This window comes from Calliopsis andreniformis, chromosome 8 (genome assembly GCF_051401765.1).
Source record: "Calliopsis andreniformis isolate RMS-2024a chromosome 8, iyCalAndr_principal, whole genome shotgun sequence".
Classification (NCBI taxonomy): domain Eukaryota; kingdom Metazoa; phylum Arthropoda; class Insecta; order Hymenoptera; family Andrenidae; genus Calliopsis; species Calliopsis andreniformis.
The window spans coordinates 2,951,199-2,979,011 of NC_135069.1; the positions used below are offsets into that span (position 1 = coordinate 2,951,199).

General features: G+C 50.6%; 1 protein-coding gene across 1 annotated transcript in view; it reads left to right on the forward strand.

The window, feature by feature from the left end:
- Window positions 1-7,967: 7,967 nt before the first annotated feature.
- Ds (dachsous cadherin-related 1) overlaps window positions 7,968-27,813 on the forward strand; it is a 229,895-nt gene continuing 210,049 nt past the window's right edge. The window contains exon 1 of the mRNA XM_076383766.1: window positions 7,968-9,338. Coding sequence (XP_076239881.1) covers window positions 7,983-9,338 — 1,356 coding nt within the window. The 5' untranslated portion in view covers window positions 7,968-7,982. The remainder of the gene's footprint in view (window positions 9,339-27,813) is intronic.

A 27,813-nucleotide genomic window follows, 5' to 3' on the forward strand; every position in this document is an offset into this window, starting at 1 on the left:
AGAAACCAATCAGAGAAGTTCTTCAGTTCGTTAGAATTTTCAGATTTTCTAATGAACGGTATTTCGCGAAAAATTGATATTTTCTATAAAATAATCATCTCAGCAACAATTTCTGGTACATATATTGTTAATAACAATCACATAGAGTCTACACTTGTTGAAATTATAAATATTTGTAATTATTTGTTAACAAATGTGGAAACTATTAATTTTTCGTACATTATTCTTGGTTCGATTAATCTCGAAATTCTTGAACATTTCTTAATATTTCTTTAGTCAACAATTATAAATGTTAATAACTTTCATCAGTCACTGCTTGCGATTGTTATTAACAATATGTATAGTGGAAATTGTTGTTGCAGTAATTACTTAATGGGAAATATTGATTTTTTCGCAAATATTTTCTATTCGATTTATCTCGCAATTCAATGATTGGTTTCGCCTGATCTGGTCATTCACTGTGGAGTCTTCGAAGGGTGCGGATCGTCCTGGCGATCCTCTGGAGGGTCGTCCTGGATAATCCTGAACTACCCTGTCCTACTTTGAATCGCTCTAGTCAGTGAACAGCTTGATCATTGATTAGACGTCTTTGGCTAACTAGTTTCAGTTTTTGACTTTATGATTTTTGTAAACGAAAATCCATCGGTCTTTGATCTCATTTATCTCTTTGTAGGTTTCTGTGACGCCTGTACTATCTATCCTTAAAGTGCGTAACCATTTTTCTTTACCATCTTCACTAAGCGATTCGTATTCATGGCTAGGTTTTATTATTTACTTATATATTTAGATATACATATAAATAATTACATCCAGTCTCTTCTTTATCATCGGTAAAACACGAATGGTTCTTCAGTTGATGTTGCTTCTGAATAGATGGCGTTAAAATCAGTTTCGAATTCTAAATCGATAAGGTAGTCAACTTGTGTGAAACAAGCCAATAGAATAATGCAAATTTCTATCATGAGATACAGAATACCAAATCTTTGGCATGCCTCTATTCCCTTTCTCTCTTTATGATTAACAAGAAGATCCAACTACCAACGTAAAGGGAGTCTTTAAGATGGAGTTAGTGCTCATACTCGATTCCTGTATCAATAAAAAAGGTTTAACTTTGTAATAAGTGTGATTGAGTACACTTCATCGAATCAATAAGAAAATAGGAAATACACAGGTTTTTAGTGCTTATAAAATAATAGAACTGGATAGCTTTAATCGGTGTGTCGAAGGGTGAAGTGTGGCGATGGTCGTGAGTTATAGAATATACGAATTGTCTTTTCCATTTATGAATTTGAATTGACTCATAATTTATAAAGCATTAACGAAGTAGTGTGCCATATACGTACGTAGAATTTGAAAGGGTTGAAATTGAAGTCTCGGCAGGCTATGCCAGGGGCAATATCGAGTTGTTCTCATCGAGTCGTGTACTAGCGAGGCGGTCATAAATGACATCTCTTCTATGAAATATACCAGAGGAAGTAATTAATAGCTAATCTAACCCGTCTAGCAATTACGTCCACATATTATTATTTCTATTATTATTACTACTATTATAACTTGGATTAGAAATACTCAGTGGGTACCGATGCGTTTGAGGGATAATATATCTTCACGATTCTCATGTTTGGAGCAAAGTGAGAGAGGGAAGAAAACTTGGTGCATGTGTGAATGTAATTACACTAGTTCGTGTATGTACACATCGATTGAGATAAATCGTCATCTTGAAATTAGTGTGTCACAATAAGAGAGTATCACTTACTTGTCCTCATTCCGTAACTGTTAAGGGTCAGTTAGTTAGGATTGTGATAAGTAGATGTTACCGATAGGCGTGTCAATCGAAAAGGAATTTTGGAGAACCATATTGTGAAGTTGATCCAGGTTCACGAGAAAATAAATGTTCCTGGTGTATCCTACCGAAGACTAGAAAAAGAGGAGTGAAAGAGCATGGTCAGACTGTCAATACGTTATCTCTTGGTCGATCCGCTGACACGGTCTATGGAATTCTGGAACCAGTTCGAGAGGCTCCAACATCGATACTTTGGCCCAGAGAAAGCCCCTAATTATCGAGATAACGCGTGTCGCGGTGTCGATACTGGTTACGTATCGGATCTCTACCTTTCCCTACACTCCTACGGGATTTTTCAATGGTTTGTTAGCTTCTTCGAGGATCGGAGATACTCGGTACTCGTCGAATAAAACGCGTTTCAATCGAATGATCAGCTCTCGTAGCATTTTCGCTTCCTAATTCACGAAAGAGGTCAGGGGAACAGGTTACGACGAGACATTTTTATACGCGATCACGATTTTTATTCGATCAACTTTTACGAAGATTCCAACTATCGATCGACACGTAGCTCTTTTTTTCTCGATTCGTAACAAACCGGTCGTACCTACGCAAAGTGGGATCAGTACATACGAGAGGCGTTTTATATCCACCAACAACTTTCATTTAGATCTTTATCGATCAACTTTCACAATATACTCGCATATTGCTCTTTATTGCCTGGGTCCTGACGCTCTCGACGCTTTCCCGTGAATGCAATAACGCAGATTTCAGCCATTAAATTTTCATTTTTCCATCCTGGCCATGCGTCGACTAGAATAATCGTTTTGACGCTTTCGCGATAAACTCTCAGGGAACCTTTCTGTACCTGTTTGCCGATGCAAATTGAAACTAACGAGTTACCCTTTCAATCTCTAGCTCGCAAAATAATGTTATCCGTGGAAGAAAGAAAAAGTGAAGAGACGATCGAGATAGTCGGCTGGTTTCTCCTCGATTCTCTCGCCTCGCATATTTTCTTCTACGCGCGATTTCGAGGCTCCTCTGCTCGCGCTCCAGAATCGCTCTCTGGAGCATTTGCGACCTCGTTGGAGCGTTTTAAGACCTACCTCTCGTGCAACGCGTCAAGATAGCGGCGATGGGGCGTCAGAGGTAGGGGGAGGGAAAGGCAGGGGTTTGCTTTTTATCGGGTCCGTGTCATTAGTGGCCGCAACGAGTACTATAAGTTCGTATCAAGGACTCAGAAGTCCGCGAAATGTTTGAGACGGGCGTCGAGGATGACGAGGACGAGGACGAGGACGAAGATACCGAAGTACCTACCACCGTTGGCCTTATTAGTCCTCATCCTCTCTCCCTTCGTCCTTTCTACCCCTCCGAATCCCCTTGGTTGCGCTCTTAAAATCATGGCTGCACGTAACCGTCTACTGATTATATGGATTCGGCGATGATTTCTGATGATGCCCCCGACCCCCGAAATGGTAAAATAATACAGTGTCGTCTCCTAGCCTGGACCCTTTTGGTCCCGTGGGCCGGTTCGTTAGCGGGGCCTTGGCGCGAGGCACCCTGTCATTATGCGGCTGGTCTCCATCACCCCCACCAGTTCCCAATTTTCAGTGCCCCTCTACTACGCCTCGACGAAATCTCTTACCTCGGTTTCTTCCCTTTGCTTCGCCTTTCCAGTCATCCTTTTTTCCCCACTCTATTATTCTGCATTAGTACGGTCCGCCACAGTTAGCGACCAGAAGAAACGTCGAGGAGTCCTCGAACGATTTGTCGAAGGGAAGTCGAGGGATAGGGAGAGAAAAATGGAGCGAGTCGAGGGACAGAGGGGGATAGGAGTCGGCGACGTCCGCGCAAACAGAATTATCTATCGACGTCTCGATTCCGCGCCTCGAAATCGCGTTTTTTACGAAATTCGAGCGCGAAACTCTAGAGCCGCTCACGACTACTGCGGACATTCGAAACTCGTAACTCGATCGCGCTTGGTCCGGTTGGCAGCATCGTTGCGCCTCCACTCTCAAGAAATGTACTTATTTCTTCTTTGTCTACGTCTTCTTCTTCCTCTCCTTTTTCCTCTCCTTTTTCCTCTCCTTTTTCTTCTCGCCACTCGATTTTTTCCAGCTAACGTGGCCAATCCTTTTCCCATTGTGCCCCTTGCGAGGAGAGATGCACTGCGGAAGGGTGGAAAGGCTCGGGACGATAGGGCCCGCCGGAAGCTGACCCTGCCCGAGTCCCTCGACGCTCTTCCAGAAAAGTTTTCGTGCTCTTTCATCTCTGCTGCCCTTCGTAGCGAAAATTCGGGTGTAGGTGGTACCTGCGACCAGCAATCATTTCGCTTAATGACGAGATGTTTGTGAATCTTTCTTCGTTATTCTCTCTGTTTGTACAGACCGCTGCTCGCTCCCTTTGGCATCTCCAACAACCCCTTCCCCTTTCACCCTTTATTTCCGAACTCTGTAATTTCCCTCTAGCGACTGTGCCACCGCATCGCGCCGAAATTGGCGTACAGCGGGAAGATTTCGTAGAAATCCTTGACGTTCTTTAATGGGGAGGCGTCTGAACGGTGACAATGGCACTTCTGTTGCGGCCGCCTCTCTCTCGGTCCGACGAAAAAGAAGTATCGATGCAACGAGAGATCGGGGAGGGTGGTGGAGCAGGAGGAGGAAAGAAGGAGGAAGAATCGCGAGAGTCGAGGAGAATTAGGAGGAGGACAATAATGGGGAGAATAAGAAGATGAAGAAAAAATGTTGACTATAAAGAAGGGGAAGAAGAAGAGTCTCCCGTCGATATCTTGCTTTCGGCCCTGCTCCGATCGACGTCGCGCATGTATCTGGGAGACGCAAAGTTAAGGCGGACTCGGGGACAACGTATGCGTTTCGTGGAACAAAAGCGAAACAATTGGGCGCGCGTCGGATCGAGAGACGCAAATTTATTCCATTCTAATATCCCGCTGCACAAATTCCAGCGGAGGGGAGAGGGCAAGAGCGGGAGAAGGTGGTTGTCTCGCGGTGCGCGTGTTACGCGCTCTCGAGGTCGAGTTGCTTTCCTGCTTCCAGCACCTGCGAAAGATCGGCCCGTGTGGCCGATGCCTCAGCAAACAATACGGACGATGATGCACCGTCTCGAGCGCATTGTCCGTAGCGAGTAGTAGTAGGCGGCGGATTTATCTGCCTACTCGTAGAGTCAGGTAGAGGAGTCCAAGGGTCCTCGACCCTCGAGAAGCGTCGCGCGAGCCGACGGTCCCGATGGATCTTCCTCTCGTTTCCACCTGGATTTCGCGAAGCCACAGCCAACAGGCCATCGGGTCGACGACAGGATTAGCCTCTGATCGATCAAGCCCCTCAGCTGATCCTGACGATCGATCGAATCCTCGCCGCGCAATTATTCTAGTCTTAAGGCGGCGTGGAATGAACGGGAGGGAGGATGAGAGCTCTACCGATGCACTAATCTAAATTCTCGGCGCATATGGAATTCCAAGGTACGCCAGAGAAATTGGTTAATTTGTTTTTTCAAGCTCTTAGATTCCTGGTCGCACCCGCCGTGTCGTGAGTCATTGCTGATGCACGGAATTATTAACGCGAAAATTTATCACTTACGCTCTAGCTGCGCGGCGGGAGTAAATCACCTATGATCTATGCGCGTTCCGCCGCAAAATATATTATCGAAGCACGCAATTATTCCGGAAAGCCGAGTTCGAAACCGCGGGATCGTCGCGCGTTCTATCCCATGCATCATGCAACCAGCATCGGTCTCGTGCCCTCCCCCGGGAACGTGTTAACAGATCGTCAAAATTAATGTGCCGCTTCCTCTTAACATGCAAATTTCGCGACCTTTGCCCGTATCTACTCGGGGAAACTCAGGCGCCTCGTAAGCACGTATTCGTGAAATCGTGGCAGTTCCTTGGACTCTCTGCGATTCGTCCAGGTTTCGGGGCTTTCGGGGATTTCGGGGCAGGGAAGCGCGATTTCGTAGCCAGCATGCAAACTATCAGGAATCTTTTTCTCGTCACGTCATGAAATTCCTGGACCTTTGGCACGGGCGTAGAAGAGGCTCGTAGGGCCGAGCACGGAATGAGCGCCGACGGTAAGTCAGTTCCTCGCATACCGGGCGCTCAGGTAGGTAGGAAGCCGACGAACCAGCTAAAGAAGGAGGCAAACGAGAAATCTTTGGCGAAGGAAAGAGAAGGGAGAGGTGGAGGGAGGGTCGAGGGAAAGGATGAGGAGAAAGAGAGAGGCGGTGGACGAGCAAGGAAGCAGGCAGGCAAGAGAGTTTGGTATAGTCTAGCTGCTCGATGCCGCGAAGCGCGCTGAATGCCGAGGCCCCGGCATATCGGGGCCCAGTACTACCGCTCCCCTCTCCAAGATGGCCGCCAGCTCGGGTCCAGCCGGGTCCCCCTGACCGAGGCAGCCGAGTCCACCGAGTTAGGGGAAGGGTAGGCCTTGCAGGTGCCGCCATGTCAGTGCATGCCTAACCTCGAAGCCGCGCGGAACGGACGCTGGGCCCACGAACGCGACACCTCGTGCTGCTCCTTGCTTCTTGCCATATTACTCTTCCGGGGCGAGCAGTGAACCACGACCGTACCGTGAACTCGTCGCGAGTCCGTGCGTTCAAGGTCGATCATCGTCGCTAAGTCGAGTGCTCCGAAGCGATCGAGTGCCTTCGAACGCGGAACGGGATCCCGAGAGTAGATCGCGAGAGGGTGTCTTCCAGCGTCAGGAGGTTACGGTATACTCGAGGATAGTCGTCTTATTCGGGCATACGCGGTTCGTCGACGAGGTCTGGCTAGCGCGTCGTCGTTCGGAGAAGCCTGCTTTTCTCGCGTCGTGTTTATGGCAGTGTTGTTGACAAGATCGGGGAAAGGACCGGGTGACCGGAACAACGTTGGTTGCCCTTTCGACGCAAATACACTCGCAGTGTGAGTAGAGTCGCGGAGAAGGAGTAGACTCGCCTCGTTCACCGTCTCGCGCTCTCGCTCGCTGGTCCAACTGGTCCTGCCTGGTCGTTAACTTCCGAGAGGATTGATCGACGATCCGGAAGACAGGAGCTCGCGCGGTACGCGTTCCAACAAAGATGACAAGAGGCACCGCGCACCGGTCGGCATAGAAATCATCCTGGGCCACCGAGAGAACCTGGAGCACCAACCTGGAGCACCAACCTGGAGCACCAACCTGGAGCACCAGCCTGGGCACCAACCTGGGGAGGGTGGATTTTTGGAGCAGGCCCCGACGGCAGAGATGAAGGGCGTTCTGCACGCGAGACGATCTAGCCGGGTTCGCGACCGGTCCTCGTGTTGATCGTCTAGTTATCGGGCGTGGATCTAACACGAGGAATGTACGATATCTCGAGGCAAAGACATTCTAGCAGCAGCGAGGACAGTGGATAGCGCGGAGGAGCGAGGAAGAGAGACACTCTGGCCGTGTACCAGCGTTGCTAGAAGGAAAGGAAGAACAGAAGGAAACGCGAAGACCTGGAACAGTGTCTAGAACTTGGAATTTTCCACGTACGATCACGAATCGTCGACTCGGAGAACGGGCAGAGGCGAAATCGAACGTGGAACACTTTCACGCGAGCTACCTAATATGACGTGGTGCAAGTGATTCGAGGGAAAAGAGAACCACAGGATAAAACGTGATTGTGATTGGTGGTGCTGCTGCTGGTGGGTGAATCAATGTGCTGGTGGATCGCGTACTCGTGCTCGCCGCTCTTGCTAGTTTGAACCCAGCGATTTTGGTGGTGTACCCGCGCGCATGACGAATCCCTGGAAATATCGGTGGTACTCGCGTCCTGTCACGATCGAACGGTCGGGAATGGAAAGATCGAGATAATAGAAGACGGAGGAGGAGGAGGTGGCGGCGGTGGTGAAGGCCCCAGGATGCGGCACCTGCTACTGTTCCTCGTCCTGGGAGCGACTCTCGCCCCGGGCACGTGGTCCGAGCTCGTCAGATACTTGGAAGTTTCGGAGAACGCGCGACCTGGAACCAGGGTGGGTTTCATCGACGCCGACAGTCCGCCTTATTTAATAGTGTCGGTTTCGGGGCCTGCGGTCGAGTCGGACTTGACGGTGGACCATACCTCGGGAGAGATCAGGACCAAAGTGCCATTGGACCGCGAGACCAGGCCCAGCTACAGCCTGGTCGCCCTGCCTCAGAACATTCAGGTGGTCGTGAAAGTTCTCGACGAGAACGACAACGCGCCGACGTTCCCCATGGACCACGTGGACGTCGAGTTCCCCGAAAATTCGCCGCGCGACGCGAAACGCGCTCTGCCGCCAGCCAAGGACCCCGATCTCGGCCAATACTCGACGCAGAGGTACGAGATCGTCTCTGGAAACCATGGGGATGCTTTCAGGCTCTCCCAGCACCGAGGACGCGATGGAGTACTATATTTGGATCTGCAAAATTCTGGCTCCCTGGATCGAGAGGCTCGGTCCCAGTACCACTTGGTGATCGAGGCGCTGGACGGAGGCTCTCCGCCTCTGCGATCTCGCCTGCACGTGAACGTGACGGTACAGGATGTGAACGACAACCCGCCGATCTTCAACCAGACGAGGTACGTCGCCAGCGTCCCGGAGAACGCGACCGTCGGAACGCCTGTGCTGGCGGTGAACGCGACGGACAGCGACGCTGGTGACAACGGGCGCATCGAGTACTCCATCAATCGGCGACAGTCAGACCGCGAGGAGATGTTTCGTATCGATCCAGAGACCGGTATGGTGTACGTGAACAAGGCGCTGGATTTTGAGTCGAAGGAACGTCACGAGCTGGTGATCGTGGCGAGGGACTGCGGCGCGCAGCCGCTCGAGGCTAGCGCGTTCCTCTCCGTTCGTGTTACCGACGTCAATGATAATCAGCCGGCGATCACGGTGATCTTCCTCTCCGACGACGCGACGCCGAAGATCAGCGAGAGCGCGCAGCCAGGGGAGTTCGTGGCTAGGATATCGGTCAGCGATCCAGATTCCAGGACAGAGTACTCGAACGCGACGGTGACGCTGACCGGCGGCGAAGGACACTTCGGCCTGGCCACCAGGGACAACATCATATACTTGGTAGTGGTCGAGAGACCGCTCGACCGCGAAGAAAAACCCGTCTACGATCTGTCGGTCGAGGCGACCGATGCAGGGACGCCTCCTCTGAGGGCTGTTCGAACCTTTCGACTGCTCGTCACCGACGTCAACGACAATGCGCCGAAATTCGCTCAGGAGAGGTACGAGGCGCACCTGCTCGAAGCTTCTGAGCCTGGGACGCCAGTGTTAAAAGTGACCGCCACGGACCTCGACGAGGGAGCCAATTCCGCTATCAAGTATTCCTTGGCGAACTCCACGTGGTTCACGATTGATGAATCCTCGGGCCTGATCAGCACGATGAGCCACGTGGACTGTGAAGCCGACCCCGCGCCGATTTTAGTGGTGATCGCGACGGACTCTGGCCGGCCACCTTTGAGTAGCAGTGCGACAGTGCGTGTGACCATTCACGATCTCAACGACAACGAACCCATCTTCGAGAAGCCGCTGTACAACGCTACTGTTCCCGAGGACATGCCTCTTGGACGCTGCTTTCTTAAGGTGAATCTTTTTCTTCTTTGTCGATGAAGATTGAGTCTGAGAGGAGAGTTAATCCTCTGACTGCAAAAGCTATAAATCAGGTTTTTAAAGAATTGAGTTTACGTCTCAATCCAAGTCCACCAACGAGTTTGCTTTTCGTTGAGATGTTTGAGGAGCTCTGTCTGCACAGTCCTCTGCATAGTCCTCTGCATAGTCCTCTGCATAGAATAGTCTTTTGTCCTCGGTGAAAGAGTTAAATATCCTTGCGTAATGTCGCGAGCGTTTCCCCAGACGGAGACTGACGTCTATCGATCTTCGACAGGCGAGCTCTTCTAATTGATCTGTCATCGAGACCGATTGCTAACATTCTCGCGAGAGATAGGCCGCGAATTAATAGCACGATCGAAGCGTCGGTGCGAAAGTGACAGCGGCCGTCTCGTTCGGCCCTTGCATAACACTGTGGAGAGTTTTGCGTAAAGCTTCTCTCTTAAGAGCTGCATTTAAAGGTTCCCGCGAACGCAGCTAGCCGAAAGGGCACCGACTGGTCGCGCCGCGAGGCAAGTATCCGCGTTACGCTGGGAAACTCGTAATTGGTACCGTGAGCCAAGGAGGTTTTCTCCTCGTGTTGCAATTAGTATATATCGCGAATATTCCACAGCACGTTATCGATCAGCGTTCTCATCGCGCAGAGCCGAGAGTTTGCGGCTGGTTCGCGTCGCCACGAAGCCGGAGGTGGAATAAATCGGCTGGCGTTCATTTGCATGCGTCGCGCGGTACACCGAGCGCTCGCCACGAAGCGTGATCGAGGGAATACGAGTAGGAGCCGCGTAGGAACCTGAATGGGAAAACCATCGCGCGTACGAATGTGCCGAGCGAGCGGTGTTCGAATCGCGGCGAGCGATCAGCCTCGTTCGCGGACCGAAAAGCTTCGACGCTCGCCAAGCACCACCTTTGCGCTCGAACACGTGGCCTGGCTGGGGCGCGTTCCACCCGTGCGGGGAAACCTGTTGGCAACGTCGTTTTCTTTGTAGCGAGAACGCCGAGACGTTCTTCCCCGAAGCGCTGTTAGAGCGAAAACAAGTTGCTCTCGACACCGATGTTGCTTTACGAGCCGCGCGATTGGTATGTGTGTAGGCATAGGAGACTCCTCGATCTTTCACGCAACAAAGTAACCCTTAGCTGGTGGACTAATTCGAGAAACTGGACATCCCCGAGGCGCGAATCGCGTCGTAGCTTTCTGAAATTTGAGATCCCGATGCGTTCCGCGAAGAGATTACGCGGGCGTTACCTGCTGTCGCCTTTTAAGGACGATCGTCTTACGCTTCGCGTAATCGTCGAAAGTAATACTATACTTATGCGCTCGTTTGCGTACGATAACGAAGTCGTTACTGGTTCTTGTGGGCTGTTGGAGTAACGAGCGGTAACCCACTTCTTTGCGGACAAAATTTCTCGAACACGCTCGATCGTGTGGATATGAAAGCGAAACTCTGTGACGCAACGCATCGATACGAGACATTGACTCCTGTAACTTGGAGTTGGGCCTTCTTTTGCTTCAATTACCATTTCTTTCGAGCTTTGAAAATCTTCTGGTTCTCCAGTCGATTCCCTGCTACAGGATGTTCCAGAACGGTTTTTATGCAAACTCAAAATCAAATGCAAATGGTTTTACGGAACAACCTGTATAGAACACACGAAATATCTCGTCCATAGTATTCTACAAACGATACTATTGTATCAAGGTGTTTTCTCCTCTTATGTCGAGTCACACTCGACATTTTCAAATTGACTCAGAATGATAGGTAATTCTTACAAAAAAGATTAAAAGATATTGAGACTGCATAGAGTTAAAATAGTATCGAGTCCTCAGAAAGAAGGTTAGAAAAAAATTGAGAGTGCAAGGGGTTAAAGGGGCAAGTCGGTTCTCGTTGACCGAGGGACCGAATCGTGGGTAAGGTGAAAGGGTACGGAAGTGAAAAAAACGGAAGATGAAACGGGGACCGCGCGCGTTGGATTGCAAGGAGGACCACAAGGTAGTCGCTGCTGCTGTGACGAAGCGTCTGTCATTCATAACGTCCGTGATCCGTGGACCGTGGATTCGAGAGGCATGGACAGGAGGGAAGAACGGACGAGAGGAGAACAGGAGAGACGGGAGAAAAGGGCGCGCGGTAGAAAAAGAGGAGAGAAATCCTCCCTCCCACGAGTGTCTGTCCATCCGTCCGTCCGTTCGTCCGTCCATCTGGCCGAGCGAAACGCGTGCCTTCTTTTTTCTCCCCTTGGATTGTCATCCGCATTCAAGGGAGAAGCGGTGAATGCTCGCGCCAGTGCGCGCCGAATGCCGAATGCCGATGGAAATTGCGAGGAATAAACGAGTACATTTTTCAATCGGGTGGTGGGCTCGGTTGCATCCGGTAGGCGGCCGGATATACGTCCGCGAACCGCGATCGAACGCTTAATGACTGCCCCGAACTCTTTCGTACGATATATATTTTATTGGCGTTTCGTTGCCTAGTTCAATGATGATTTATAATTATTGCCAGCTCGACTATAATTATTATAATTACAGATTTTTCGTCGGGCTCTCCCAGCCGTCTCTCGAACCCGAACCGGCTGGCTTCTCGCTCCATCCCTCTTGGTGCTGGCTCCACCCCTTCGAATCTTCGCCTTCTCCTTTCGTTTCGTCTCTTTTCTCTCGGTCTCGCGAGAGGGTCCCTGAGACTACCTAAGATCGGCTTCCCTGCCTCGGGATTCTCGTTCTCGAAATTCGTCTCGCGGAACACGCCGTTGTGCGCGCGTCCTTCGTGGCGATTGCAGGCGGCACTGGCTAATTCCGCCAGGGCGCGAGAAAAGTGCGAGCAGCGTCGCGAATCGACCTTTCGACGATTCTTCTCTATCAGAATCCACGATGGTAAGATTCCGCCGACCACGAGCTCGCTCGTACCGCCATGAATAGGTACCTAGCTGTTCGTGTGCACGGCAGTTGTGTGCGTTCACGCGTGAAACTATTCGTATCCATCAGCCGAGTATCCGTCTCTCTATTCTGCGTGGCAGGACACGGGTTCCAATTCATCCTCGCGCAAGCCTCCCATTATCCATCCTAACTGGCAACCGAGGATCATTAAGCCACGGAACCTTTTGTCCGACTATGCGCGTCCGTCTTTAACGACGGACGAGGAAGGGAATATACGCGAGAGCGTGGAAAGATGAGGCCTCGTCACGTTGCTCCACTTCGACTTTAGAAATGGTTTCTCTTTCTTCGGGGTACGCTGATTCGGTATGTGTATTCATTAGGAGATTTTGTCGAAGCGGAGAGTGTGTGTCTGTTTAGGGGCCAGGGGAAGAACTTGATAAGTTACGTTTCCTAAATTTCATTTGACAGCAATTTTAAAGGTGGAAACAGAATGCTATAAGGTCCGCTGTCAAGATTTCCATCTTTTCAACTTTGACATATGAAGACACTCTCTTTTAGCTACCAAGGGACAAAACACAGAAGATCCACGAAAATTGACTCGTCGAGTCCTTTTCGTGTAGTCTTTATTTGAGATTGCTATGTAGAATCGCGAGTGGCTCTCGCGAGTGAAGTTTGCCAATTCGCAAGAAACTCTGAAAGGGACAGGTACCATGATTGGCACACCTGGAACTCTCGGAACGTTCTGCAGTCAGAGTCGACAGCGCTGAACCTGTTGAACTTTGCAGAGGAAACGAAGTCCGCAGAGTTCTCGGAACTCGTCCCGTTTTCGCGGTGAAAATAGCGTGAAACGCTTTCGATCGTCGAGCGATTACATCGGTTGGTGGTTCGATCGCGTCTCTAGACTCTAGACTCGTCGGATGCGCGCACGGCGGTGCATCAGTCGGTCGGAGCGGGGTGCACATCGTGTATCGCGGTACAAAGTGATGACCGTAATGACTCTAACCACTGTCTGACATCTGGCATTAGGCACTCGAGCTTTCGAGTGGCAACGCCCGCAGCAATTGTTGCCGTTTACGACTGCCGTGCACGCTCTCCTTCTCTCTCTGTTGCTCCATCTTCGGCCTCCTTTTCCCTCGTTCTTCTCTCGTCGATCTCTTGCTCGCGCGGCTCGTTCGTCCCTCTGCTCCTCTCGCTCCTTCGCCCCGTCTGGCCGTCTTTCTTCTTGTTTCTCTGCCTCCTGCTCGCTCGTCCGCTCTCGATCCTACGCGCTATAGACCGCATTCCCGAGTGCAACGACGAGGCAGAGATATATGTATATGCATTCGCGTGCACCGGTCGCTGCAGCCACCGCGCGCCTCCGCTCGCGCTACATTGCGATCGCGGCTCTATACCTCCGCGCCGCTATAAACACCGCTCGCTCTTATTTCGCCTCTTCTGCTCCAGAATCCCCCGTCGAAGGCAACTGTTTCCCTGTGTTCCTTCGCCCCTTCTATTAATTACTTTCGTACCCCACCGTTTCCATCGCGATCACTCGCCTATCCCCCATAGAATGCAAATCCAGTATCGCGCTGGTATCGCGGAACAAGAGATCCGTACGATAAGCCGCGTTCTTTTCAATCGACGCACCGATCATGCCACAAATCGCTTTCGATTTTCCTCCGTATAAAATACCTCGTTGATTCTCGCCGTCCCGTAAAATTGTGTAACCAGCGTGTAGCTGCTCGACGAGCCGTTCTTTATCTCCGTTTCTGGAATAATAGAGACCGAGCCGACGAGAAAATGGTGCACCTCTCACCGACTGGGAAACGCGGCCAGCGTCGTCGGCCCTCTGCGTATCTTGCCGCAATTATCGACATTAGAAAGTCGTCCCTGTTAAATTGGATTTATTTGTTTAGGGGGAAATAAGTCTTGGACGACAGGAGAAGCGATAAAATGAACGATTTCAAGTTTCTTAATGTTGAGATTTTATTTGGTTATCTGATGGGGGTAGGATAAAAGAGGCAGGATAAAAGAAGACTCAGATTGCAGTCACAATGGATGCGTTTTCTTTTTCGATCCATTTATTAATTTTACAAATCTTCAAATTAACAATTTTTCATATCTTCAGACTCTCTATTATACAAATTTGCAAATTTCACTTTACATGTTTCTTCCCATGCCTGCTTTCAAATTCTGTGTTTAAATCCTGAAACTCTATATGTATTCAAGTCCCGAGTGATTTCAGCTTGCTACAATACGGCTTTAAAATAGACTCGCGGACTGAAATCACCATGAAACTCCTCTCTCCAGTCGTTCCAATCCCTTCTCGGGTAATCAAACCGATTCTCCAGAGCGGAAGAAGAACGGAATCGCGCGAGCATTGTGTAGTAACGGGAAATAGGATCAGCTATCGCGGAGGATCGTCGTGATTTCCCTGTAGCCGCGAAAGGAGCGAGAGGAGCTCGGTTATCAAGTTTCTCGTGCGTCCCCGGATTACTCAACGTCCCGTGGCTCTGTCAGTGGGTGGTGAGGTACGAGTCGATCGCTCGACCGTTCGTCCTCGCGTTTCCGTCAAGTCGAAGATCCTCGCGGGAGCTACCTTGCGGTGTTCGGTGGCTTAACAAGACCGAGCAACGCGAGAGGAAGTCGCATACCAATGGACACTGGATGGTTGACCCTGCTCCCCAGTGCGCGTGCGTTCGTGCATGCACTCGTACGTGGTGCTCGGTGCGTGTGCGTTTATCGATATGCAAGTTGGTTCGCGGTGTCACTCAAGGCACGCGATCACGGATTGCGTAACCGTAGGAAACAAAGACCTTCGACTGTGGACGGGGCGAGATTGCTGTCTTATTTATCGAGGAGCCTTTCAAGCCTGCACGTCCACCGTCGGGGAATTATAATGTCGTAAAAAACATCGACGCGCGACAATTATGAGGCACGAATCGCGCGGTATTAACACGACGATGGCACGCAATCGCGGTAGCTGTTACGAAAGCGCGAGTGCTGTAGGCACGACGATGGTCGGGGGAGAAGAGAGCGTCGTAAGAAGTGGGTGATCGCTCGAAAGCTCCTACGGCTACGAGAGCCTCGGAGACGAGGCTTGGTGCATAATGCTGTCGAGAGGAACGGCTCGTAAAATGTTGGCATCCGCGCAGCCGGTGCCGTCAGGCCGAGGAAAAATCCTCGCCGCTACGTGATCATTCGACCACCTTTCTCACCCTTCCTCTTAGCCATCCCTTCGATGCAATTATCTCAGCATCGGGATGAGTTACGATGCCGATTAGCCGTTCACGACTTTCCATAGACTCGACAATTTTCGCCAATCCAGGCTGTTATTATCTAGCGTTCTCTCGGGGGTTTCAGCGGACGACACGATCCTCTTTCGCGATATGTCAATCGTTCAATCGGTGGAAGTGCTAATAAAGAAGTTGCTATGTGTTCGAGAAATTTCGCTTTCTCTTGTTCTTGGGTTTTCCCTAGAGAGGACGCGTCAACGACGCTCGTTCGCATAACTGCACACGCAGCTTTTGATTGTCGATTCAGGGGACGATATCGACGATGGCTCTGTGCTGGGCTTTTCGTGCTGCATGCCAAAGCAGCGGAGGGACGGCTGATTGAATTTTACTTGGGGGATCGTTATTGAATTCTTCGGTGATCCTCTTAAAATTCCACTCCATGGGTTTTACGCAATGTTGACGTATTGGAATCTCTCTTAACATTTTCGGAGCACTTGAAAAACATCACGAGCCTTCAGATTCTCGATAGTCATTCATAGAATTGTCATTCATAGATTTTTCCGAGAGACAAGGAGGTATCTCAAGAAATTACATTCACCTCGAGATCTACAGGAGATTTACAAGATCGAGAATTAAAAAAAGAAAACGGCTGAGTGAAAGCGATGCCAAACTTTTTTCCACTAGAAGATACATCTCTTAGCTACATTCTCTCAATTTCTCATGAAGAAATATTATTAACCAAAGAAAGTGTCTTTATCGATAGCTGTCTCTTATATTTGTGGACATTCCCCAAATGATGCATCGCAGATTTCGAAACTTTGATCTGAGCTCTCGTATAATAATGCAATAAAACATAGTGTAATATAAATAACGCGAAAGTGGAGTGCAGGAATTGAGATTTCGTAGGCTGGAAAAGCGAAAGACAGGTGTTCCAATTTGTCGGCCGGTTGAAACGCGAGTCGGAGCTCGATTTTCAAGATTCCGTGTACACTCGGACGAGAAATCCGATCGATCGATCGGCCCCGATCGGAAAGCCGTGGGCTGTCGGCCGCGTTTCTTCCAGGTTTAACTGAACGATCGGCGACGGGGGAACCGATCGTAAGTGCGTGCAGGTATACTTGTAGGTGCATGCATCGAGGCGTCGGAGAGAAAGCGAGCGCTCGGTAGGCAGATCGGTGCCAGCTATAAGGCAGGCAACCAATCGCGGGAGGGCGAGGGGTCGGGAACTGCGTGCGAGCTGCACTTTCCAATGCACTTGGTGCGACCGTTGCACCGGGAAAGTGCATACGACGCGACGGACCGAACATTCAGCGACGGAGGCCTCGTTCGCACGTGTGCCGAGGTGTGCGTGTCGCGCGACACGCGTTCGACTCCCCTCGAAGACGATTTCCTCTGGGAAAGGCGGAGAGTTACACGCGGAATGTGCCTCGCCGATAGTTAAATCGATCTTAACTCGCGCGTTTTACACCTGCCACGGATGTTACAACCGTCTCGGCGCATACACTCGCCGTGTAATACCATTACGAGCCATCGATGCCCATTCTAGACATTTTCTGGCTGTGTTCGTCCTGCGATGGGATTCCACTGGTCGTTGGTCCAGTCCCAGGGACATGTCCTCCTTCTGCACGGCTGCGTTTATTAATCCCCGCGAAAGTTGCCCCCGTGAAATGGAAAGTCTGTTGGCCTCTGTTGGCCAGCAGAGGCTGTTAAATAATAAAGGAGCCGATCGGTCGGCGGGTCTTCCGCGTGTGAAAAGGCTTGAGAAAATCTGTTGGACGGTGCGAGCGTAGATTGTCGGGGAAGAGGGAGGCAGCCGCGGAGATGGGCCGAGTGGCGACCTCGATTGACCCGTCGATCCGTCACGGCTCTCCTCCTGAACGGGAGAGTGGCTCGCACAATTAGCCGAGTAAGGTGCAAGATCGAAGGATCGTGCGTCACGTGGAAGCTAATGTCGGGCTAATGCAGCAGCGTGCATCGCGCTCCGTGGGTCGTCCACTCGGCCGCGATACGCTGCGAGAGTAACGCCGCGCGAAATAATACGCACGGGACACGTGTGTTTCGCTAATGGATTCTGCTGGCCGCGGGCCGATTCGTTTTCGTCGCGTCATCCCTACGCGGAATTTGATTAATTACGACCGTACGACCGGCCCGGTAATTACTTTCCGATAGGATCCGCGCCTCTCTTCTCACTCTACTCTCCAATCATCTCCCTCCATTCTCTGCCTCCTTCATCTTCGACTTTCTTAATCTTCTCTTACCTTCCACGGAAATTCGTCGTTACGCCGATGCGTTCGATCGACGCGATCGATAAGAAGTTATCGGTTCTCGGATGCCGAGGAGTCTCCGCCAATCGTGGACACCGAGAGATTTCAGAGGAATTTTGTATTCGTAGAATTTGCGCCGTGATTAAATTCAGTGCACGTTCGGTAGAACTCTATTACCTGTATTTGCTCTCTTCATTTGTTTCGCGAGCCTTTCGAAGGCCTTTGAAAAGGAATTTAGATTTTGTAGAATCTGAGCTGTGATTGAATTCAGTATACCTTTCTTAAGGATCTCTTCTATTTGCTCTCCATTCCCTCGTAGAGTATAGCGCAATTCCACATTAGCAGGCGATTTTCAATGGTCTATCAACGTTAAATATTGCCGGACGTTAAATCACTCTGACTAATCGCGATCCTGGTGGTTTTCACGGTGCACGTTCGAAACGAAGGAACGAGCGCGATGGCCCCTGGGGGAGAGCATTGGAACTGGCTCTGTTTAGTTTATTAACTGGTACGTTAGAGGAGCACCCGTCAACCTAATTGTTTATTAATTCACATTCGTGTCTGACGCGATCCTGCCCACGGTTATGGAGAAACAGGTCCATATCGGTCGCTCGGCTACCGCCTGGCTGAGTATAAAATTGTTTATCTTCGAAACTCTCATGAGCGGAGGAGAATCGTTGGCGTTATTAGCGGTAAACAGGCTAAGAATTTACTTTCTAGCTCGATAATTATAGCATAACTGATCTACGCCTAGGGATTACCTGGAATCGCTTGGATATCGCCGACTCGATTCTCTATTACTTTTGATATACGATCGATTCGTGAACCTTCCCTCTCGCCGCGAATATCTTTCGACTGGCGTTTACGATGCGGTAGAGCTCGTGCTCGCCAGACTCTTCCTCGATATTACTCTAACGCTCCGCCGCCTAAACTTTCCCGACTATCTCCGATAAGTTTTCACGCGAGAGTTGACGCACGAGCGTAAACCTGGCCTCTCCTTAAGCAGAGAAATTTAGCCTCGCCGTTGGTTCTCACAACGCGACTTTACGACGGACAGACGGTACAAAGTACTCGTGACGGATTTGACAAAGTATCAGGAAGCGACGGAGCGTTGTAAATCCGAGGAACATGTAGCGAGATGGATTTTGACAATTGTGTTAGGAGGCAGTAAACAGCTCGGCTGTTAGCAAGATAGCTGATCGAGCGGCTCGGTTAATTTATAGGCGCTTAGGCCGTTCTAATTATGTCATTAACGGTTAGATAAGGTAGCCGAAGTACCGTGACTACTTTCAGCAGAGACTAACTGCGATCGAGGACTCTGAACACTGGAGGTATAGTTTAATTAGGCCAACTGGTAACTAGCTGATATCGCGTGAACGGTTTCAATTATATCCGAACGATACACCCACAGAAACATCAGCCTGTCGTTTCGTTTTCCTCTGGATTTATTCGCCCGATAGCGAATAACCGGCGAAGTATCGATCACGTAACGCGCTCCTGGTGTATGTACATTGTAATTGGTCCGCGGCAATAAATTCAGCCGTCAGATAAATTTCCAGCGGAGCGAGCGTCTAGGCTTAATGCTATCGAGAAGCCAGTAGACGCGTCTCCGTCGCTCGCGAATCAATCACCGAGACGCGCGTCTATATCTTCGTCTCGATATTCTGCCGTTTGACTGCAGGCTAATGGGATCCGGGGCAGTTTCGCTCGACGTGCTCGTTCCGCCGCGGAACAGAGCACCCGTCAGACTTTTCTACCGGCGCTGATGCCACTGGGAGAGGGGAAAATTAGCCTGTTGGAATAATCGGCAGTGCCAGGGGCGAGGTCGACTTTTAATTAAGCCGACGTTCGATCAACTGACGCTCGTTGATCGCTTACTCGCGGTACGTTGGCTTGGTTCCGCGTTCTCTGCTCCTCTTAGATACCCAAGGCATCGGGCTTTCGGCAGAGAGGAATAGAGATGCGAGGAATTGAGGCAGTATTTACGTGTGCAGTGTTTGTGGAGCAGTGTTGCATAGAGAAATGGTAGTAGTTTGTCGAACATTCTGTTGAAGAGCAGCGTGTGATCGATTACTGTATCTCCCCTTTATTTTTCTAACTGTTCAATTTTTACATACATGTACGATACAAAGAGGAAGGGGTCATAGTAATCAGTCTGCATACGGTATGTAATCAGCCCTCTTACTATATTAGATACCTGTGTTTATTCATTCTACGCAAACTGGATGTACGAGTGCTTTGATTGCTCTCTGAATCTCCAGAAGTTTATTTTCGATGTCAGTCACTCGTCTATCTTCACGTGCACTCGGTGGGAGAAGTTTCTCCTGCCACTTTATCTCCCCTTTGATTTCCTTTCGTTGCTCCTTTTCCTTTCTCTTCTTATCAACGATCTACAACGAAAACTAAGAAAAGTCTGAGAGTCTAGCAAGCGATTAGCCACCTGCCTCTTATTAATTCGCTCGAATCGAGCCGACGTCTACGGCGTTATTAGGTTGCATCGTCGCTGGTTCTGTCCGTGCAATCGAACGGCGCGACGAACGGTAAAGCTATGGTAGACATAGCGGTAGCCAATTTAACGCTCTCTCGTGTCTGGTGGATCGGCACGACGCGGATCGTTTGCTTTCTTTCGCTTTCCTATCCTCTTTCCTCGTTGTCCGCGAGAACCTCGCCGCGGAAACGCTGGAACGCGGTGATTATCGCGCCATTGCTAACGCGCGCGTTATCATTATCAGAAGGGTGTGGCTCCATTCTTCCTTTTCGATCCTCTGCTAGCCTGTCATCCTCGCAAACCACGAATCGACTGCTTATCGTTTGCAGCGTTGCGGGGCGATTTTTCTTATCGAGGATATCGGGAATAGGACTCGATGGTCTGCACTTTAACAGTAACATTAGCAATGGTACATAGAACTGATTCTATGTATTTCTTCCGAGCTTGCAATCAGACTAATTGGTTATGCTGGAGAGCCATGAACTTGGAGCACTCTTCAGACCTTATCTTCTTTTTTCCAGTGGACTGGTACTAAATAATTGCACTAAATAAAGAACTCTTCAAGGTTCTACTTTACATTTATATCTAAATGCAAAACACATCTGGGGACAAGGGAACGCGAGAAGGTGTTCCATTTCGCGAACTTCTTCATCTCTGGTCCCCCTCGTTCCCCGAAACTCGTTCAATATTCTCCTTAAACTCAACACCTGTGTTCTGCGTCAGGTTCTGGAGTTACTGTCTGGGCGACACTTCCGTGTCGAAGAGGGTCACGTATTATCTCTCGACGGCCTTCCTTCGTCCCTGAAACTTTTCGGCTTGCATAACTAGCCCTGGTTCATTCGTCGACGAAGAAATCGCGCGATGCTGTAATGCGTTTGAATAGAAGGAAGAGCCGAGGGATCCCTCGCGCGGTGGACAAGAGCGAAAGGGACGGGGATCGGAGTGGAGAAGGGAATAAAAGAAAGTGGAGGAAGGGAGAGAAAGATACGTTGTGGCGGGGCATCAGACTAACAGCAGGTGGTTGGTTAGCTTATATGCCTTGCCGAGAATCGGTTTAATATACACACGCGCACGGACAGCGTACCTGCCACGTTCTACTAGCCTCTCTCGTAGGCGAATTGCGATAGCCGCGATCGGCGCAAGTGGCACACGTACCACCGAAGGGTGCGCGTGTGTTAGTCCTGCGTGCTATCGCAATTGGAAGAACGCAACGCTCCGCCTAATACTCAATACGATATCCCTTATGATTTATAACGCGCGCGTGGCACGCATGCGAGTTAACGATCGCATTGTGGGTGTGCCATTAACCGCGACACCGGACGTGTGTCTCGATTGGAACGCGTTCAGGGTAATGTCGCCGCTCTTCCCGCGCCGATTGTGCTCTTGCCAGCGCTCACTGGCCCCGCGGAGGCGTGATTTTTTCAGCAGCTCCTCTCGGGCAGATCGCGCGATTCAATCGCGACGATATCCGCTCGAGAGCCTCGCCGCGAACCACCTAGAACCACCTAGAACCAGGAAGCTTTCGCAGCGATTCAGCTGGATGCTGCTGGCCGTAATATCGGTCACGTGAATGCAGCGTTTGCAAGAGGTCGGAATGCAATTGCCGATCTTGGCGGTATTTTCTCTTCCCATGGCTTCCTTGATTTTAGGTGTGTATCGGTAACTATCTTCTCGTCTATTCTCCTCGCTTTTCGAGTTACGGTTGTGTGAGCATTGCGGTACCCTCGCGCGGAAATTGACGGATTAGCCTAATTTTTGAGCCGACCCGCGATAGCGATCGTGTGCAGGCTGCCTCGCCTTTGTTCGATAGAGAGGAATTTCGACGAGGGACCGAGTTCGGCAAAATCTTTCGAGTAGAAGGGACCACCTGTCGCTCGATGTACACTTCGTAGCGGGCCCCGTTCACGTCGGCCGCTCGCGTACGTCACCTCTGTTGACTATGTACCCGTGCGCGTGTATATATCTCGAACACCATATACGTCACGCATAATATTCGCGGTTCGATCAAACTTGACGCGCGTCAGTATTTGTAAACCGGTAAGACGGGTAAGGGAACTGGTACCCCTTTCCAGCCAGTATTTTTATTTAAATAGTTTTCAATAATGCGCCGTGAATAGTATCGCGAGTAACGGCACGCGATTCGGCATTCACGGTATGCGAGGCGGGAGAAAAGACACGCTGGAGTTTTCAGAAAAAGTAGAACCCTCGGGACCTTCCCGTTATTAAAATATTTCCCCTCGTCGAGTAACGTTGAACTTTCTCTAGGATCGTGGGTCCCTCGATTCGTATCTCGAGATCGACGCTGATCTTATGTCACACGCTCCGCGGCGTAGAGGATACCGGGCTGTGTAGTCATTGTGTGGTCAAGGTGTAACTTGACCCTCGTTACTTGAATAGTCCTCTGAAACGAGTCGTCAGAAGTAGATTGCTGCGCCCCGTTCCCTTGAAATTCCTCGAAAAACTCGGAGTTACTCGGTCGAGAGGAGTTCCATCGAAATTGTTACGGTGGCTGAGCGGGTCTACGCTGCTCCAAGTAGATGCGTCCCGCTTAAGTCAGACGCTTGGCAGTAGAGAGAGGAGAATAATTGGCGTCATTGTTCCCCAGATCCTCGAAAACTGTCTTTCCCTCGTGCACTTGAGAGGCGTGCAATTGTGACGGTTCGATGTGTAGTGCGTCGACTTTCGGGCCGCGAAGGTGCAGGCCGCGTGAATGAAGCGGCACGCCGTTTTCAGCTCGTGTAACCCGAACTGAAAGTTACTCGGCCTGTCCACCTTTCTCTCTCGCGTTACACCGTGCGTCTGGACTCGAGCGCGAGCTCCGCCGACGCTCGCCATCTGTAACCAACTGCTGACGAAGGGAATGCAAGTTTCTGGCACGTGCTTCATCGAGGAATTAGCGTCTCTCGCCTGGGCTTCTCGGCCAGCGAGTTATTCCAGCGATAGGAGGCGTGAGATGCTCGTAGATGGAGAAATAAATTTCAGAAGGCGACTGGTGATCGGTATCGAATTCGTTGGGATGGAAGAGGAAAGCAGGGTTCATTTTTCCACGTCGTCCGGCAGAAAACTTTAATTACACGCTCTGGAGGGTATAATAGGTCGCGGCGCAAAAAAGTGGCGAGTAAAAACTGCTCGATAAAAGTGAAACGTTAGCCCGAAATTATGGGGGGAGATACGAGAATTAAAAACGGTGCTGACATTGAAGTATGAATTATTAATACTCAGCGGTGGCTCGACCGGCTAACTTAGCGGCTGTCTTCGGCCCTCCCGTCTCTTTTCGTTCGCTTCCCACGCGCCACTAAAAACCGTTCTGTCACGTTAGTTGCATTAATCGATCACGCTTCCGCGGCGACGCACCAACGGGACTCTCCAGAAATCCTGCCTGAAACCGCCGAGATTGAAATGTGATTCTGTCTTCGGAGAAACGAGCGATTCCTTCGCTCTCTCCTTTATCTCACATTTCTTCCTCAACCCGAATTAATTCGACAAAGTTCGGCGAGGTTGAGTCACGAGCGAAAGTTAGCGCGAGATCCTTTTCTGGATCCTCCACGTCTCGCATTTCCGCGTATGCAGTATCGTGATGGCAGTCAATCCTCATTGTATGCGCGTACGTGTTCCCAGGGTCTTTAGAATGGATGATTCGAGGAGGCTTGAATTTCGGGGAAAATCGTGGGATATCAGGAAGCGTTTGCAGCCTGTTTAGAGCAATTCGAAAGGTTTTAGAAGTATCGCTGATCGCAGACGAGTGCGTGGGTAAAAGTATCGTGGCATTGGTTCGCGAACGCGCGGGGGGCCCCGCGATGTCGAGAGGGGCCCGCATTCGTTCTCCAGAGTCGAGGAATACGTTGGAAATGCCGAGGATTCGCTATCAGATATTCGTTACTCACATCGACCCCCCTATCACCCTCCTCCCCCTCCACCCCCTCCACCCCCTCCACCTCCTCCTCCACCTCCGCCCTCTCCCCTCGTGACTCTCTCTTTCTCTCTATCCCCGACATCGGACTCTTCTCCTTTACGATCCGCACATGTGTTTCGTTTGTACACGGCATGTAACGTATGGGCCCCGCGTTATTTATCATACAGCCTTAGCCGCCGATCGCGAATGGGATGTACGCTGCATTCAACAGGCCCTCCGCTTACCACGCTGCCTAATCATGTTAATTTTACCACGACGACATAAATTAAACTGCGAGAGCCCGACCTATTCGAATCGTTTTATTTTCCCGCTGGTCGAGCACGGCCGATTTTCGCTCCTCCTTTCTCCTCGGATCGAACGAATCGATCGAGCCTCTGCAACCTTTCCACGGGCTCCACCGTGTCGCGTCATCGTCGAGGATAGATAGAAAACGAACTTCAGACTACCAATAGAGGATTCGGGACGTAGAATACCCCGGGGATGCTCAACGTCCAAGGGAATTTCGCTTTCCACTCGCGCCTCTTTCTCCTTTTGCGCAAGTCAGTTTTGCAAGCCTTGGATAACCAGGCTGAGAGCAGCGGGCCCGAGGGAGCTGCCAGCTATCCTCTCGTTTCTATCCCATTCATCTCTGAAGGAAATTGCGCTGGAGGATTCATCTCGACGACAGCGCTCGTAGTTACCATAGGTTTGGCTCGGTTCGAGTTGCGGGTTTTGTAGAAACGCGACTTTCTGCTTCGAGGATCCTTTAAGACACGACGACCAGATTTCTCGGTCTGAGGCAAGATTGTTGGACCGGAAAGAAGCGAGAGGGAGATAGAAATTATCTTGGAATTTTACGATCTCCGTTGTGTATTTCTGCGGATCAGACGGCGGGGCGAAGGTGTCGAGGAATCTCAGTTATTTAAGGTCATTGAAATCCGCTTAAATGGAGTTTAAGGAACGAGCCGAAGCGCCATGTGGTCGTCGTCGCCGCTGAGATTAAAGTAATTAAAACTCGAGAGGCAACGCACCGCGAGACATCCTTGTCCGCGTAACGCTCTTCAAGGAGAACGACGCGAAAACTGGAATACAGACGAAAAGAAACGCCAACGTCTCGACATGTCATCGGGGGAAATTAAGTTAATTTCATGGACGTTGCGGGGCCCTGCGATTTTTTGCACCCACGCTCGTCCTCGCCACTAAGAAACGTAATAACGATCCCCGTAGTGAGTCATGAGAAATTCAAAAGACGAGAAGTCGACTCGAACTTCATTATCCTCGGAGGCTCTGCCTAATCTGTGCCCTCGTTGTTTGCCTCGTCGCTTTTCAGCCAAGAAACGAGCTTCAGAAATTAAGATAATTGGCTGGTCTCGATCATTGAAATTCAGGTCCTCCGCCGAGGAAAATAAAGTTTTCAGTCTAACGTATAAGCTTCGGCTCCTTTCACCGATCTCAGCGCTGTCGACGCTGGGTTATCGAGCCTCGTTCCAAAGGATCGAGTTTTAAATTCTTTTCTCTTCAGGGCGACACTTTGTTAAGGGTATCAAGGATTCCCCGCGGCAGGTCGTCGAATCGCGTGGAAACTCGAAACGCAGTTCCCATCGTCGTCCAGGTCCATTCATTTCTCGCCCCTCGTTTTTCTTCGTCGTCGCCCTTCTTTTTTCCCCTACCCCTGGCTCCTTCCCAAACTGACCTGCGATAAGTTGAATTCCCTCCGAGACGAAAGGTAGGCGCGACCGATCCGAGAACAAGGCACGAGCAAACATCGAGACGAGAAACCGGGACGTCGAATGAGAGGCTAGTTTATCCTAAGTCGGAGGAGCTGCAGGAAGGAACGAGAGAGGAGAGAAGCAGAGCAAAGCGGAGCGAAGCAGAGCTCGGTTCGAACGTGAAAAAGAGAGCGTTCTCGATTTTGCCTCCTTTAAAGGAACGCGGCCGGTTTTATTAGCTCCCTGGTTCAAAGAAATTCCCGAGAGTGAAAGGAAGTCGCGTTCTTCCTGTGTCTCCGTCCCGGTCTAATACATTTTAATTAACGACCGGCTTGTTTGCTCGTTTGTCATCGATGCGCCACGCAGATAACATTCATCTCACGCCGGCAAAACAGCCATCAGCAGCGCGACAAATTAGACCGAGGCGAGGTCTTCTAAAAGCGAGGTCCTCGGGCTCCGCCGCGGCGCGAACGATTTTCCCAAGAAATCGGCGGGGCCGTGAGCGACTTTCGCGCGGACGTAATATCCCGCAAAGTGCATTCGCTTCGAGTTACGAAACCTTCGAGCCTGGGGAAGAGGGAAGGCGTTCCACCTTTTAAGGAGAACCTGGCCCAGTCCAGACTCGCGTTCTCCCATCGTTCCCTCCATTTCTTTTTTTCTTTTTCATTAACCCAGCCTTTCGTTCTCTCTTTCCCTTCAATCGGGACTTAGACTCCCTCCAAACTATTCAGCAACGCGAAACGAAGCTAGCCTCGCGGCTCCTCGACCGGTGTCACCTTGTCTGAGCTTCTGTGGGGTCGCTCGAGGACACGGGCCCAATATTTTGAGTACGGCTGTCAAAAGAGAGGCCCCTTCCGTCATTGTTGTCGTCGTCGACGGTCCTCGTTGCGCGTGCTCCACTTTTCAAGCTTTTCGAACGGGATCGGAGAACACAAGAGGAGCGTTCGGGGGTTGCGCGGGGCCTTGCTAGGGCCTAGGCGAGAGCATGGAAACTGGTCGGTTGTGTACGGGACGCGGAGGAACCGGTGGGGCGGGAGGGGCGAGGAGAGGCGACGAGGGTGAGTAAGAGGAGAAGGCGGAATGAGCGTCGAGGACGAGGCGAGAGAGGGGAGAGGGGATAAGGGCCCAAGAGAGTGAGGCGACCGGCATTCCACGGGGCCCGTATTAATTATACCAGGCCTCGGTGATGCTACGCGAGTGCGAGCGAGAACCCTCTGCTCCCTTCCCTCTTTTTCTATCCTACCAGGCCTGCCCCGTCCTCGTCGTCCTTTTCTCGCGCGAGACTGCGGAGCGAGCAAGATCGCTAAGGTCTGACTGGGAGGATAGAAGAGGTGCAGCGGATGAGGAGAAAGGGGAGGAAGAGGGAGACCTCTCGACTGCGGTAGGAGTACGCTAATGCGGATCTACTGCCTCTCTAACAATAAGCCGGAACGCTCGGAGGAATAAACTCGAGAGGGATGTACCTAGTGGGTGCTGTGAAATAACTTTGTTGTTGGGACCGCTAGGAGATACATTGGGCATGGAATTGTTTGGGGAACCCCTTGGAGAAATCGACTTGCTGTTTCGAACTTGCCTGGACCCTGGACCTCAGAGCAAAGTGTTGTATTAAGTATCTGAAGTTGTATGGAAGAACACTAGACTTAAGAAATATGAATATCTGGACCTCAGAGCCAGAGTGTATTAAGCCTAGATTTACTGATGTCAATTATTGCTCTAAGGAAAACACTCTCAATTCTAGTCTCCTCACCTCTGTCACTCAATTAAATTTGGTGATCCCTCGAATGGCATAGTGAGACGATTGAAAGCTCTTTTCTTGAGAGTGCCTTGGAACGCATAGGGGATCCACGCGGTCTTGGAGATAGAGTTAACGCGTATCGAGTATAGTCGGCGCATCCGAGGGAAAGAAGTAGAAGAGGAAGAAGAGTAGGAGGGGAAGAAGGAACGTACCTGGCACTCGTGGCAAACGGAGGAGGATAGAAAGTAAAGTACCTCTAGGAGGAGGGCTGTACGGGTCGGTGGG